Source organism: Colossoma macropomum, unplaced genomic scaffold (assembly GCF_904425465.1).
Source record: "Colossoma macropomum unplaced genomic scaffold, Colossoma_macropomum, whole genome shotgun sequence".
Classification (NCBI taxonomy): Eukaryota; Metazoa; Chordata; class Actinopteri; order Characiformes; family Serrasalmidae; genus Colossoma; species Colossoma macropomum.
Genome location: NW_023494784.1, coordinates 41,135,169 through 41,149,369, shown reverse-complemented (window position 1 = coordinate 41,149,369; position 14,201 = coordinate 41,135,169). Strand labels below are relative to the sequence as shown.

At 38.1% G+C, this 14,201-nt stretch overlaps 1 protein-coding gene across 2 annotated transcripts in view; it reads right to left on the bottom strand.

Moving 5' to 3' along the window:
• Positions 1 to 13,444, bottom strand: part of epb41l5 (erythrocyte membrane protein band 4.1 like 5) — an 87,025-nt gene extending 73,581 nt beyond the window's left edge. For both annotated transcript variants that reach the window (XM_036571641.1, XM_036571645.1), the window contains exons 1-2: positions 13,297 to 13,444; positions 9,442 to 9,644 (exon numbers count right to left, since the gene is read on the bottom strand). In XM_036571641.1, coding sequence (XP_036427534.1) covers positions 9,442 to 9,621 — 180 coding nt within the window. In that variant the 5' untranslated portion in view covers positions 9,622 to 9,644; positions 13,297 to 13,444. The remainder of the gene's footprint in view (positions 1 to 9,441; positions 9,645 to 13,296) is intronic.
• Between the last annotated feature and the right edge of the window lie 757 nt (positions 13,445 to 14,201).

The window sequence follows — 14,201 nt, the reverse complement described above, 5'->3', positions numbered from 1 at the left end:
CAGGAAGGAGAGCTAAATCTGAATGGCTTGTTGAATCCCATGTTTTCCGACCTAGGCAGCTCAGAAAAACTGACTGGGCAGTCTTATTTCACAGTTTGTGGGTTGGTAGTAATCCAGACATCTAAATGCAAGTGAACAAGCACTTTAACACATGAAAGAGCTGCTTTTATGCTCAATGTACATTCAATGTTGTCAAACGACAAACGCTGGAACGATTACGGCAGGTTGATTTGGTCACATGAGCCTGCATTTCCATCGCCACTTTCTGAGGCATGCAAACAAACATCCCATACCTGCTGCCTGTACCTCTAAAGTTACATCAGTTACGACATGAAAAATAACCATAATATTAGTCTATTGGCTTCAATCACTGAAAAGCACTATACAATTTAATACACTGTTGGAAATAAAGGTACCATGCAGGTCTGTTTTTCATTCAGCCCAATTTTGTACCTTAAATAAGTTTTTCCCAGTGGTTCCCACTGTCGTAGGAACGAAACCTCGTATCTCCAAAATGGTAACTTTACAGGAGAAGGAAAAAACATATCTTACTTAAATGTAAGTCAATAGAACCAGAATTTTTTCCAAGTCATTTTGGGACGTTTGTTTTGGTCCATTTATCATGAAAATTTACACAAAACGTAAAGGGTATCAGGCATTTTCAGATTACGACAAAAACTGAAAATCGACAAAAACGGAGATACGAGGTTTTGTTCTGACAGCAGCGCCAAATATTTGTACCTTTTCATAACCGAATGTTTTAAAACAGAACAATAAAAAAAAAAGTCTGGAGACGAGACGGGGTGTGTGGAGTCAGCACAACATCATTTTAATGGATTATGGTACAATAATGATCCCTGACTAAAGGTACCGAGATGTACCCTCGAAGTTACCACCTCAGTGACGAGAGGTCATACCTTTATTTCTGAGAGTACAACTGACATGCAGGAATGGACGCATAAGCAAGATTTAGTTTGATCTAAGATCAGCGGCAAACAGGCTTCATTAGTATTAGGCCCAAAATAGAATTAACTGGTTTTCATTTGCAAGCAGCAGTTTTACAGTTGCAGGTGTGGATCTCTGATGTTCTCCACCTACTGAGCTCCATTTAAAGCAGTGGCCCATTTAAAGGAGCAGCAGACAGGAATGTATGCATCATTTTAAGTTGTGAAAGAGACAGAATCTGGAGGCTTTGTTTACTTTTCTTATCTGTTACAGAGATAATTTGTCAACCTTCCTCCAAACATAGGATCCACACGGGTGCATACACACCAGTACGCCTTGCGCTCAGACTGTGCCTTATAGATAAGAAGGAATTTCAAAGGAATTCAATGGTCTCAAACTCAGAACATAGACCAGATGAAGAAGATAAAGATGAACAATGAAGATGCCAGATGAAAATCAACCGAGGAAAGCAAGAGGTGGGTTTTCAAGCCTCAGCCATTCTCAGCTTCAAGCGTGCTTCATGAAACATGCAACAAACATTACTGCAGTGTCAGATTAAGCCAACGGTAGCACTTAGTCCTCGCACATTTAAGAAGTTGGTCAGTATAACCACCACTACGTCATACCATAGCCTTAGGACGCAGGCATGATTCTCAACTTAGGCCAAGCATACACGGTTCAATTCTAGCCCATTTTTAAGACCAGTTTGGTCATAGCTGATTAAATTTCATGATCGGGCAGAATTTCAGCTTCACTGGCCGTCGCCATGCAGCGTGAGAAGGGCAGTGATGCTCAATTAACTGCCCAAAATAACTCAGATTGACCAGTCAAATAACTGAATGGGTTTCTGTGGTGTCAGAAATTTTGGTTACTTGTTTCGTAGTTGAGCAGATCTCACGAATCGACTTCTTAGCACCATACGCAAACCTCAAACACTCAATCACAGCCACTTCTCCTACACAGGCTAACAAAATGTACCAAAGTCCATATATTACACCTTTACTCTCTCTGACTGAACTGCGAGGTGAACACATTACGTTGATTTTTAAATTGTCTTTGTAAAACAGGCTGTGGTGAGAAAATATTATATGTGGGAGATTCCATTGATCCCACTGATGCCTAGACTTCCTTAAAATTTCAGTGCACAGTGTGGCACAAGTTGAAGCTGCTGTAGCTCAGCTTGTGCACTTTGGGTGCAGGAGCCTGTATTTTAATTCCTGCATTGGGCACTATGTAGAGAGCAGTGAGCCACTTAAGATTCAGCCAATGTTTTCGCTCAGTACACGAACATGCATGAAATATCGGTCCAATCTCAACATATGTCTGATAAAAAATAAATAAATAAAAAAAAAACAGCGAAACAAGTAACTGCTGTATAATCAATCATATTGTATTGTATTATATATAATACAATATTATATTATATATAAATGTATATATAAAATAAATATATAAAAATTTTCCTGTACTGCCCAGAAACTGCCTCTGTCTTTGTGGACGTACGTTCACGTACATCATGGCATAAGTGATTTAAGCTAGCTAGTTATAGGAATAATGTCCAAGAGAGTTTTTTTGGAGGATTTTGTTGCTATGATTCGGTCACATGAGCCTGCATGTCCATCGTCACTTTCTGAGGCATGCAAACAAACATCAATCATCCCACACCTGCTGCCTGTACCTCTACTTATGTTAGATACAACGTGAAAAATAACCATAATATTAGTCTACTGGCTTCAGGCACTGAAAAGCACTATATAATTTAATACGCTGTTAGAAATAAAGGTGCCATGCAGGTCTGTTTTTCATTCAGTCCAATTTTGTACCTAAGTTTTTCCCAGCGGTTCCCACTTTCGTAGGAACAAAACCTTGTAGCTCTGAAATGGTAACTTTACTGAAGAAGGAGAAAACATCTCTTACTTTTAGTGTAAGTCAATGGAACCAGACTTTTCAAGTCATTTTGGGCCGTTTCTTCTGGTCCATTTACCATGAAATTTACACACAATATAAAGGGCAACAGGCACTATTTAACTAGCTAACTAGTTATAGGAATAATGTCCAAGAGATTAGCTTCGGGTACACCAACAGCATCGGAAAAACAAGATTGCCGGACGCAAGGTGTTTTTTTTTTTTTGGAGGATTTTGTTGCTTTAAGTCCAGAGTCCGATATAGCACTTGAAAAAATTAAGATACATCCTTTCATGGTTAAAGACTGTGGCTAAACAAAGAAGGCGCAATGACAGAAAATGAGAACGATCTTCGTTAAACTCAACACTGTGACAGGTGAATAAAGTTTGGTTATCCAGTACTTATGTTAACACAGACTAATTTAGTAAAGACACTGTTTTTGATTTGTTTGTTTTTGTTTTTTTTTGTTGTTGTCGCAAGCTATTGCTAAGTTCCATTATGCCTCTCTTGTTAAAAGAGCGTCCAGCTACTGCTGTCGTGAATTTGTTTATCACCTAAGTACATTCAGTCTAAAGTATCATGTTCAAACAAAACACAAAATCATAACAGCTGTTATCTAAATTTTTAGGGGACATTTTGCATAATTCACTTGTTGAGAGGGTGGTTTGAAAAGGATCATTGCTGAGAAACTGACCAACCAGGACGCGCAATATACACAGTACAATTCAGACGTCTGGTTCCTATCACCACCACTGTGAACATCAAACCACTCTGAGCGACTCTGTTTACATCTTAACCATTTAAATATGCAGGAAATTAAAAAAAACTAAAAATAAATTAATGGAATTCCCTTTTAAAATCGGTATCATATCTGCAAATATTTTCATACAGGAATGGCCCTAGCCATAAAATTCCAGTCTTTGATGCCTGAACTCAACTATAAGCTCCATTAAGTTTCCCACAACAAACTCAGACATCCGGCCCACTCACAAGTCCAGATGGGGGCCTGTGAGAAGTCCTGAGGGAGCGGCCACAGAGTAAACACACAGGAATTAAGAGACTGAGGGGAGTCGACCACTGGCTCCATTCACCGAGCGTCCAGTCACATGACCGCTGGGCGTTTCAAGGGATCATGGTATTACACTTGATCAGTACATGGTGTGACACGCAACTGTCCAAGCCACAGCCGAGTGATCACAGCTAGACCAGTCCAGCTCGGGCATTCATTAACACAGCAACCGGCTCTCTGACCACACTGCCCTTCCACCCTCCGCGTCAGGTAACGTAAGCAAGAAGGAATATGAACAGCACCAAGAGCAGAGTGAAAACAGAAAGCATGCATGGTTAAGCATTGGCAAATTCAATTCTGAAGGTTACAGAGGCTTCTGAAGGCATTTTTCACAGAGATTCAAATACATAAACAGTAATAACTCACCAGAATCACAAATATGTTCAAAAAGACCCACCAGAGCAACAGAGGCACTGATATGGGAATTATGGGAATTTTTCATGCATATATCTACTAATACTGATACATAAACATTTATAAAATATAGAAATTAGAAGCAGATCCACCTAGATTGGCATTACAGGCATATATAAAATGTATTATTGTAGAGTTTCAAATGCAGTAAGATATTTTAGAATTGTAACTCAACTTCATTAAATATTGGCTTGAAATATCAGTCCAATCTCAACATATCTGATAATAAATGACAGAGAAACAAGTAATTGCTGTATAATTATTCAACAACTCTCCAAGTGTTTCAGTCACATGATTTTTGTTGTTGCTGCCATATTTGGGACCGAATTTCTGGCTTCTCTACTCTGCACAAACGTGACTAGAGGTGGAAAATGGCTAAAATTAATAACCTCACTTTGGAAGAAAAAAAACATTACCGCTGCAAAGTTGATAAAATAGGCTGCGATCCTTATACAGTTTCCCCCTGAACTCCTGGTCCCACTTACACTGACAGAAAGCTACCAAATTTGTGTTTTCCTGACTTTAATATTTATATTTGAGCAGAGCAAATTGAAGGCATCGTGCTATCGCTGTCATACTCTTACTCGGTCCTCAAGACAGCGCCAACTATACAGTGTGACGCCACATGAAACGTGAGAATACTAATACAAGTCATGTCACATTGTACTGTTTCTCAGGTATTTTGGCATGTTTATTAAAAACCCGAATGCTTACCTTAGCAAGGTCAAAAGGTCAATGCATACAAAATCTGGCAAAATCTGTATTTGAGACCCTCCCTCAACATTTATTATAAATTAAGGCCATTCTAAAAACTCATCATTTGTGTCCTCTCTGCTAAAATGTCTATACAGGCTTCATATGTCACGTTGTGCTTGGACCCCGATGATTGCCGCTTGCGATGTAAACTGTAGTCAGTTGCTTCTCCTTTATAGCGGCTACAAAAAAAAATAAAAAATAAAGAGTCCACAAAATTAGTGTGTCCTAAGTCCATTTCAGACAAAAACAAAGAGGTAGCTGACTGTTTATGTTGAAATGATGAATAATTTACACATTATTATACCTAATTTGGCCTTTCTGTACTGTCGTTCATAAAGCATTGCAGAAATAAGTCAGAATATGCAAAAATTAAATTCCACTGCTTACTAAACTTTGCTCCTTTTTCACCCTTCTACACCCAAAGGATCCATCTGTCAGTACCATTAAGACACCAATTCCAGTAACCTCAGGCAAGCACGTTATCCAGCACTATAGCAGCAGCCCTCCTGAAACTTCACGAACTGTTAGTTTCACCATACATGCTGATTTGGCAGGTTAACGTTAAGAAAAAAGCAGATAGCTAGACAGTTAAACTATAAAATTTCCTGTAGCAAATACTTCTAAAATAATTCGCTGCTGTAGCATGTAGTTATACAGACAACCAGGGTAAATGACACCTGGTTCAGAAACCTTCAGGAAAACACTAGTCCTTAGTTCTGAATGGCTCATAAAAATCAAACTGGCCAAATAAATGTCCAGGATCTGCTGCTGGGGAGGATCCTTCTTCAGAATTCTCCTTGTTGGCAGCAGGACACCAATGATTAGCGATGAACGATATACTGCGCAGTTCCACAGTGAGCTAACTTTGGTTTATTCCCATCATGACAGCAATTTAATTAACAGCCTCCCAGAATCCTTTACAGTCAATATTCACTATTACTTACTATTTACTAATGTTTTGTTGACTTTCTAAAGGCAAATAAGCTCTCTTAACCTAAATACAGCATTTTTCTGTAAATTTTAATGCAGAATTTCTATGTGTTTGCTGAGTTTAACATACTGGAAAATAATAAGCATAAAATATAAAATATACCTTTGTAATCTTTGCAGGTTATACTGAATGTATGTTAAATTCAGTAAATAAACAGTGATTGTGCACTAAAATGTGCAGACGTTTGATCTCAGTGAAGGACATGTTAACTTATTTTCACTTAGAAAATCAACAGTATATGTAATTTGACCAGACATGCCCAAACTTTTGCAGGCTTTCTTTTTCATGAGTAATCTTCTCTATGGGAGGCTGAAAGAGAGCATTCCACACTCCCACATCACGTCAACACACAACAAAGCTGCGAAATGTCCAAACTGTTACGCACTGTGACGTCTGCTGAACTAAAGCAGCTGCAGACTGAAAAAGCAAATGTAGTCAAGAAGCTAACTGTGCAACAACTTTTATAAAACAGCATGACAGCAACACTTTCCTTAACTTCTTTATGACTGTAATTAAGCTGTATAACACTGGAAACAGCAGTTAATGTAAATTTTACTCAAATCTGGGGCAGGTAAACCAGCACGATTTCATCTTGACTTAACTAATCATCAACCAGGCCCTGTTAAGAGTTCTCTGGGGGGGAAAAGGGAGCTGTATTTCATTAAAAGTCAAGAACAAGTTGTACACAACAGCAAACAGGAGTCTTCCTGCTGTAAACATTAAAAAATTAGAATAATATAAATGTACTGGTATCAATGTAAACACAAACTGTTTACAGCATGCCAATCACCAGTCCTTTCCAAAACCTACTGGCTCACTGACCAGCCTACAAACACATTTCTGACAAGGCACAGCCTTAAATAGTCTTGCATGAGTCAGATATTCGAAGGAAATCTGCAGCTGTTTCACAATCACAGCGTTAGACGCCCAAAGCAATCCAACTGGAACTGCAAGAACCTTTCCCACTAAACAATCCGCAGATAAACAAGTCAGTAACAAAATGATTCATTCAACAAGAAGTTGAGACAGTAAAATTTCAAAAATAACAGTAACTATATTGGAATATATAGAATACAGGGTGATTCAAAAAGACTCATCTGCTTTCAAAATGATTTGTTTCATTTGTAAATCATTACAGATCAGTGCAGTGAACTGTAAATGGTTTAAATGGGCATAAAGTTTATTATGTAATTGTACAAGTGCTCAATATGAACCTCCTCCAGCTGTACAGACGACATCAACACCATAGTCAAATTCATCCCATACTGGATTGAGCATGTCGGGTGTCGCTGCACTCACGGCTCTTTCAGTGCGATTTCGGAGATTATCCAGTGTTGTGGAACCAACGACGAACGCTCTGAGCTGCACATTTATGACGGATTCACTCTTAAGTGGAGAACGCAGAACACTTTCTGCTCAGGGGTCTCATCTCCTCTCAGACTGAAGGGAGCCATCTTCCAGTGACAGTCAGAAACTCTGTGACCCCCCTCTTTCAATTAGTATGTGATTGGTTCCTAGGCGCCTCACGGCTGTAAAACTATGGCGCTTTGAAATCGGATTAATCTTTTTTAATTATCCTGTATTGTAATATATTGACTGATAAGCGCACACAGTGTGATGACGTATATTACTATAACATAGTAGTATTTCACTGCTGTCGGAACAAAACCTTGCATCTCTTTTTCCGTCCTTTTTTTCAGTTTTTGACACAATTTGAAAATGCCTATTGCCCTTCACACTGTGCATAAATTTCATGATGAATGGACCAAAATAAAAGGCTCAAATTTAATTGGAAAAAATTAAAAGTAAAGTATGTTTTTTCTTTCTCCTGTAAAGTTACCATTTTGGAGATAAAAGATTTTAATTAATCAGACAGTTGAGATTGGTAACCATACAGATACTGGCCTTATTAAAACAGGTGCAATATCATGGTACAGGCACAATGATCCATTACTATATAGTAACTGTAACAGGCTCCCGAGTGCCACCCCTGTCTAAGCATCGGACCCCTCTTATATAGATTGTGAGAAATGCAGCATTCTTTTCCACTCAGAAAGTTGGAGATTCACAAGAGAAGTCATTTCTACATGGCAGCATCCACAGGACAAGACGTAACAGCGTGTTTTAAAGCCCCGGCAATCAGTCACACAATATATGTCTACAAAATTCACCTCTCTTGAGGGCGGACGCTCCTAATCTTGGGTAGCACTTACATAATCAGTATCCTCACCAATCACAGGGCCGATGTGGCTCGTCCCACCCACACAGCTTTAACAAAACTGGGTTCCCCTTACGGCCTCTTAAGTCTGTTCGAGTCAGAGAAACTTACCAAAAGAAAGACAGAGCGGAAGCACATGCTATTTGTTGACGATATCGCTAAACACAGGGATCATTTTAAGCCGTTATGCGCAAATTTTGATCAAACTGCACACTTTCATCTCATTATTTGGGCCTAATATTTGCATTAAAAACAAAAGACGTATGTTAAAAGTAACATTAAATGTTTGTCCTTTCTGCTAGAAAGTTAGTCAACCTTTGATAACAGAAATATGAATGATGGAAATAGAAAAACTGTATAATTTAATAAAAATAAAGCTGCGAGCCAACCTGCCGCCCTCCAATCCCCCTGAACTCGTTTTTTAAGCCCTTAATAAATATAATTACCTTTTTCCTAGTTATTATTGCCAGTGTTTAAAAATATTTCTACCAGTATTTTATTTCTTCATTTGCTCAGTCAGCTAATACAGACATTGATCACTGAACTCAATAATAATATAAAATGATCAGAAATCTATTAATGTGTCCCAATGCCTCATAATGTATCAATCTTAACGCAGCATTCAGGTGCATTTCTACTGCATATGTACGCTGATTTAGCTTAGGCTGTTTAAATGTCAGCATACAAAATCAGTTATCTGGTGTTTAATGTGACGTGGCTGTATTGACCAATAACAATGGACTGTCTAATCTAAATATGTCCAACTTTGGGCTCTTAATGCGATGACGTGGAGAAGCGCACCAGAATTTTGGGAAACTATTATTATTAAGTGCCCCTTATTAGTACCACAACGGGGAAATTTCACCTCCACATTTAACACCACATACAGACTAGTGAACACACACACTAGGGGGCAGTGAGCACACTTGCCCGGAGTGGTGGGCAGCCCTAGCCGCAGCGCCCGGGGAGCAGTTGGGGGTTAGGTGCCTTTCTCAAGGGCACTTCAGTCACGTACTGTCGGCACAGGGGATCGAACCGGCGACCTTCCGGTCACAGGGCAAAACGGGTAAACCTTGTTACAGTACAGTACCAAATCAGTACCCAATAGAACCCAAACAGCTGTTCTCCTGCTGTGATACTCACCGGTAAGTCCACGCTGACGTCTGTCCCGTCCAGCAGGGACACTCTGCAGGTGATGATGTTTTTGGTGTCTCCGGCTGCCGGGATGTGCGTGTTGGCCCTCTGCGCCTCCCTCAGCCGTGCTCTGTCCGCGGCCTTACGGGCAGAGCGCCGGCCCAGAGTGCGCCGGAGAAAACTCAGCATGGCCGAGGACCTGTGGTTAATACCTGAGAGTGAGGGAGGCAGGGAGAGAGGGAGAGACAGAGAAATATGAAAATATGAAGCGCAACAACCACGCTAGGTATCATTAGACCTTCTGAACTAGAGCTGACCACAGGACCGGGCATATGTTGTGTGACAGTATGTCACAATACGCTCCTATATCCTAGATATCGCCTGTACTTAAATTACACTTCCCAACTACATGTTTAATTACAAAGAGAGCAAACTTGGTCTGTTTAATATGAATTTGTGCAGCACAAAAAATAAATATGTTCACATATTGTGTTTTGTGAAGTACTGTGACATTACATTATTGATATATCAATCATTATTGATATATCGTTCAGCTCTAGCTGGTCAATATTTTGTCCATAGCGATGTGCTGTGATACTGACATATTATGATATTGATATGTTAACAATATATTTGATAGATATTCCATAATGTAATATCGTCTATACTGATACACTGTGATACTGACATTTTGTGATTTAACAATATATTTGATGCATAATTTATGATGTAATATTGTCTGTAACGGTATACTGTGATACTGACATATTGTTATTTTGATATTTTTAATCAATATATTTGATAGATAATCCATAATGTAATATTGTCCATAATGATACACTGTAATACTGAGATATTGCAATGCTGATATTTTTGAACGTGTTTGATATAGATATCATCTGTAACAATATACTATGATACTGACAGTGATATTGATATTTTAACAATATATTTGATATATAATCTATAATGCAATATTGTCTATAATGATACATTGTAATACAGAAATACTGTGATATTTATATTTTTCACAAAATATTTGATAGCTAATCAATAATGTAATATTGTCTATAATGATACGCTGTGATACTGAGATATTGCGATGCTGATATTTTTTAACAATATATTTGATACATAATCCATGTAATATCATCTATAACGACATAAGGTCATACTGACATGTTGCAATACTGATATTTTTAACGACATACTTGATAGATAATCCATTACGTAATATTATCTATAAAAATATACTATGATACCAATGATTTTCAACAATATATCTGATATATAATCCATGGTGTAATATCGTCTACACCAACATATTGTAATACTGACATACTGTGATATATTGATAATTTACCAATATATTTAATATCAGTTTGACATATCAATCATCCATAAACAGCATTTATCAGCCGATACCGATACAATTCCGATATCATCATGCATCCCTCTAAAACAGTCCAGTCTAAACAGGCTATGTCGACAGTCTTTAAGTATAAAGTAGCAGCACTCAGGAAACATGAACTCATTAACTTTATTAATGCTTTATTAATGCCATTAATGCTGACACAGTACTGTCTGATACCATGACAGAATGATATACTTGGAACTTTTAATATCATCCAGCATTATTTCTAACATACACGAGTGCTGCTGCTGTCCACAAATGAGGTCCAGATACACACAGGGTATTAAAATCTCTCTAAGACTCCTTTAAAGTAAAAATATTAGCATTTTCATTGCACAACAATGCACACAAATTTACATATAGCATGTATTTATGTCTATTTTATTCTAAAGGCTGGCTGAAAGTCAAACATGGCTTTGAGATAAGGGCAGAAAGTGTGACTGTTATCAGTTCTGCCATCCTCTGGTTCATCACTGGTCAGTTGCTGACCACAGGACCACTCTAAATGACTCGGTTTACATCTTAACCATTTAAGTATGCAGAAAGTTTGAAAATTTGGTGGAATTCCCCTTTAAAGAGAGACAGTTAATTCAAAAAGTAATCTACCTGCTATGGAATCTCCTGGAAAAATGACAAGACAGGGGTGAAATACAACAAATGAAAATAATACACAACATATAATATCTATAGATCTATAGAGAGCATACTTAGGCCGTTTAATTTGAATTTGTGCAACAGAAAAAATAAATATCTTGACATATTGTGTATTGTGAAGTATTGCGAAATTACACTATTGACATATCAATCATTATTGATATATATCGTTCAGCTCTAGCTGGTCGATATTTTGTCCATACTGATGTACTGTGATACTGACATGTTTCCAATATATTTGATAGATATTCCATAATGTAATATTGTCAATACTGATACACTGTGATACTGACATATTGCGATGTTGATATTTTTAACAATATATTTGATGCATAATTTACGATGTAATATTGTTTATAACTACAAAAATAAAAAAATAATGTACAACGTATAATATCTATAGATCTCCAGGGAAACTACAAGTCTAACATTTCTATAGTGCTTAAAGTGCTTCTATAAGTATCTATAATATTTTCACCTCATATAATGTTCCCATAACACTTGTGCATTATTCTGTAGTAAAACACAGCAATTAAATATCAATTTATTATAAGCTTTTTGTATTGTTGCTATTGACTCTTTTAACAAAAATGATTGTTTTTTTTATTACTAGATTAAAAAGTTGCTTTTTTAAAAATTATAAAACACAAAAAGGGCTGTTTTCTTTCTTAGTGGATTAAAAAAAATAAACATATATTTTAAATATTTATGGAGCCCCTATGGTGACATGATTATGTTTTAATAAGGTGTGGCCTCAATTAATATTCTGAGGCCACAAATTATGTTTCTCATAACATGAGGCTCCAGTATATTAATTTGTAGTTACATTAAATTAGTTTGTTGTTTAAAATAGTAAATTATGTACTCAATATAGTAAATAGTGGCCTCAATATATTCATTTGTGGCCTCAATATAGTAATTTGTGTACTCAATATAGTAAATAGTGGCCTCAATATAGTCATTTGTGCACTTCATACAGTAATTTGTGGCCTAAATATATTCATTTGTGTACTCAATATACTAATTTGTGTACTCAATATCATAAATAAATAGTGGCCTCAATATAATAAAATGTGGCCACAATATATTACTTTGTGGCCTCAATATAGTAATTTGTGCACTCGATATAGAACTTTGTGGCTTCAATACAGTAATTTGTAGCCTCAAAACAGTAAATAGTGACCTCAATATACTCATTTCTGGCCTGGCCTGGTCTCAGTAGAGTAATTTATATAACAATTCGTGTACTCCATATAGTAAATAGTGGCCTCAACATAGCAAACAGTGGCCTCAATATATTAATTTGTGTCCCCGCCTTATTAAAAAATAACCCCCATGTCACCTTAAGGGCTCCGACCGTATTAAACACAGAATACTTCTTTATTTATTTTTGTTCGAGTCCGAATGTAAGAGGAACTGTTCAGACTCAACCTGCGGCGCTTCTCAAAGCTGCCTGGAAACACCTTCACCTCCAGCTCGGCTCAGTAAACGCAATAAACGTGTAAATGTGGCGATATTTTCTATCCATACGGTCAAATCCGACAACCTGGACACGCATTAAAGCTGAAAAAAGCCGTTAGCTGTGCTGCTAACGAAGCTGAAGTTGGCGTCTCACTCGAACTTTCCGTTCCACCTTAAACAGCTTAAACAGCGCCGTTACGCTCTCGCGCCCACAGTCGACAGAATGGAACCGCTTTGCCACTTAAGGTGGAGCGGGGAGTTGGAGAGAGAAGCTGGCGCTGCGCGGCCACTTGTTGATCCTAACAGACGAAAGCGGCCCGGCTGAAGTTACTCACTCTCTCAGTGCCTCTGTACTCGCAGCTCCTCCGCCTCAGCATCGAGCAGACACATCAGACAGCGGCGCTGCGCTCCGAGGAGCCCGTGTTCACCGCTCAGCTCCGCCTCGGCGCTCCGCTCGGCCGCAGGACAAACAATTGGAAGCTTTTTTTCCCCCCCAAAGATGTAGGAGGGTTTTCTTGTCTCTCCTTCAGGAAATGACGTCGCCATCAAATCCCTGAAAGTGGATTTACATTTAAAGGGGAACTCCACCGACTTTTCAAAAATACTACATGATTGAATGGCAGAGATGTAAACAGAGCCATTCAGAGCGGTTTGGTGTGAAATGCTCAGTTCTAGAGAAACTTACAGAGGCAGAACTGTTCACAGTGGTGGTGATAGGAACCAGACGTCCCCCTCTAAAAGCTCCCTCACAGAAAGCTACTACATGAAATGGTTAGATATATATGCTGTCTGATTTGTATGATAGTTGTATGATAGATTTTTGGCTTAAAATATATTTTAATCCATGTATTTTAACCCATTCATGGCGGAGGGGTACATGAAGGGTGATCTAAGGCGAAATAGTCCCCACAGAAAACTCATTTTTTTCACATTTCTGACATTTTACCATCATCAACATTACATAAAAAAGACTCGTGTAGGTTCACTGGTGGTTTTGGACGGTAAATAAAATGGCTATGTTTGTGTTGTAGTCATTGTGATGTCTGGTTCCTATTTACATTTAAAGGGGAACTCCACCGACTTTTCAAAAATTCTACATTACTTGAATGGCAGAGATGTAAACAGAGCCATTCAGAGCGGTTTGGTGTGAAACGCTCAGTTCTAGAGAAACTGACAGAGTCAGAACTGTTCCCAGTGGTGGTGATGGGAACCAGACGTCCCCCTCTAAAAGCTCCCTCAC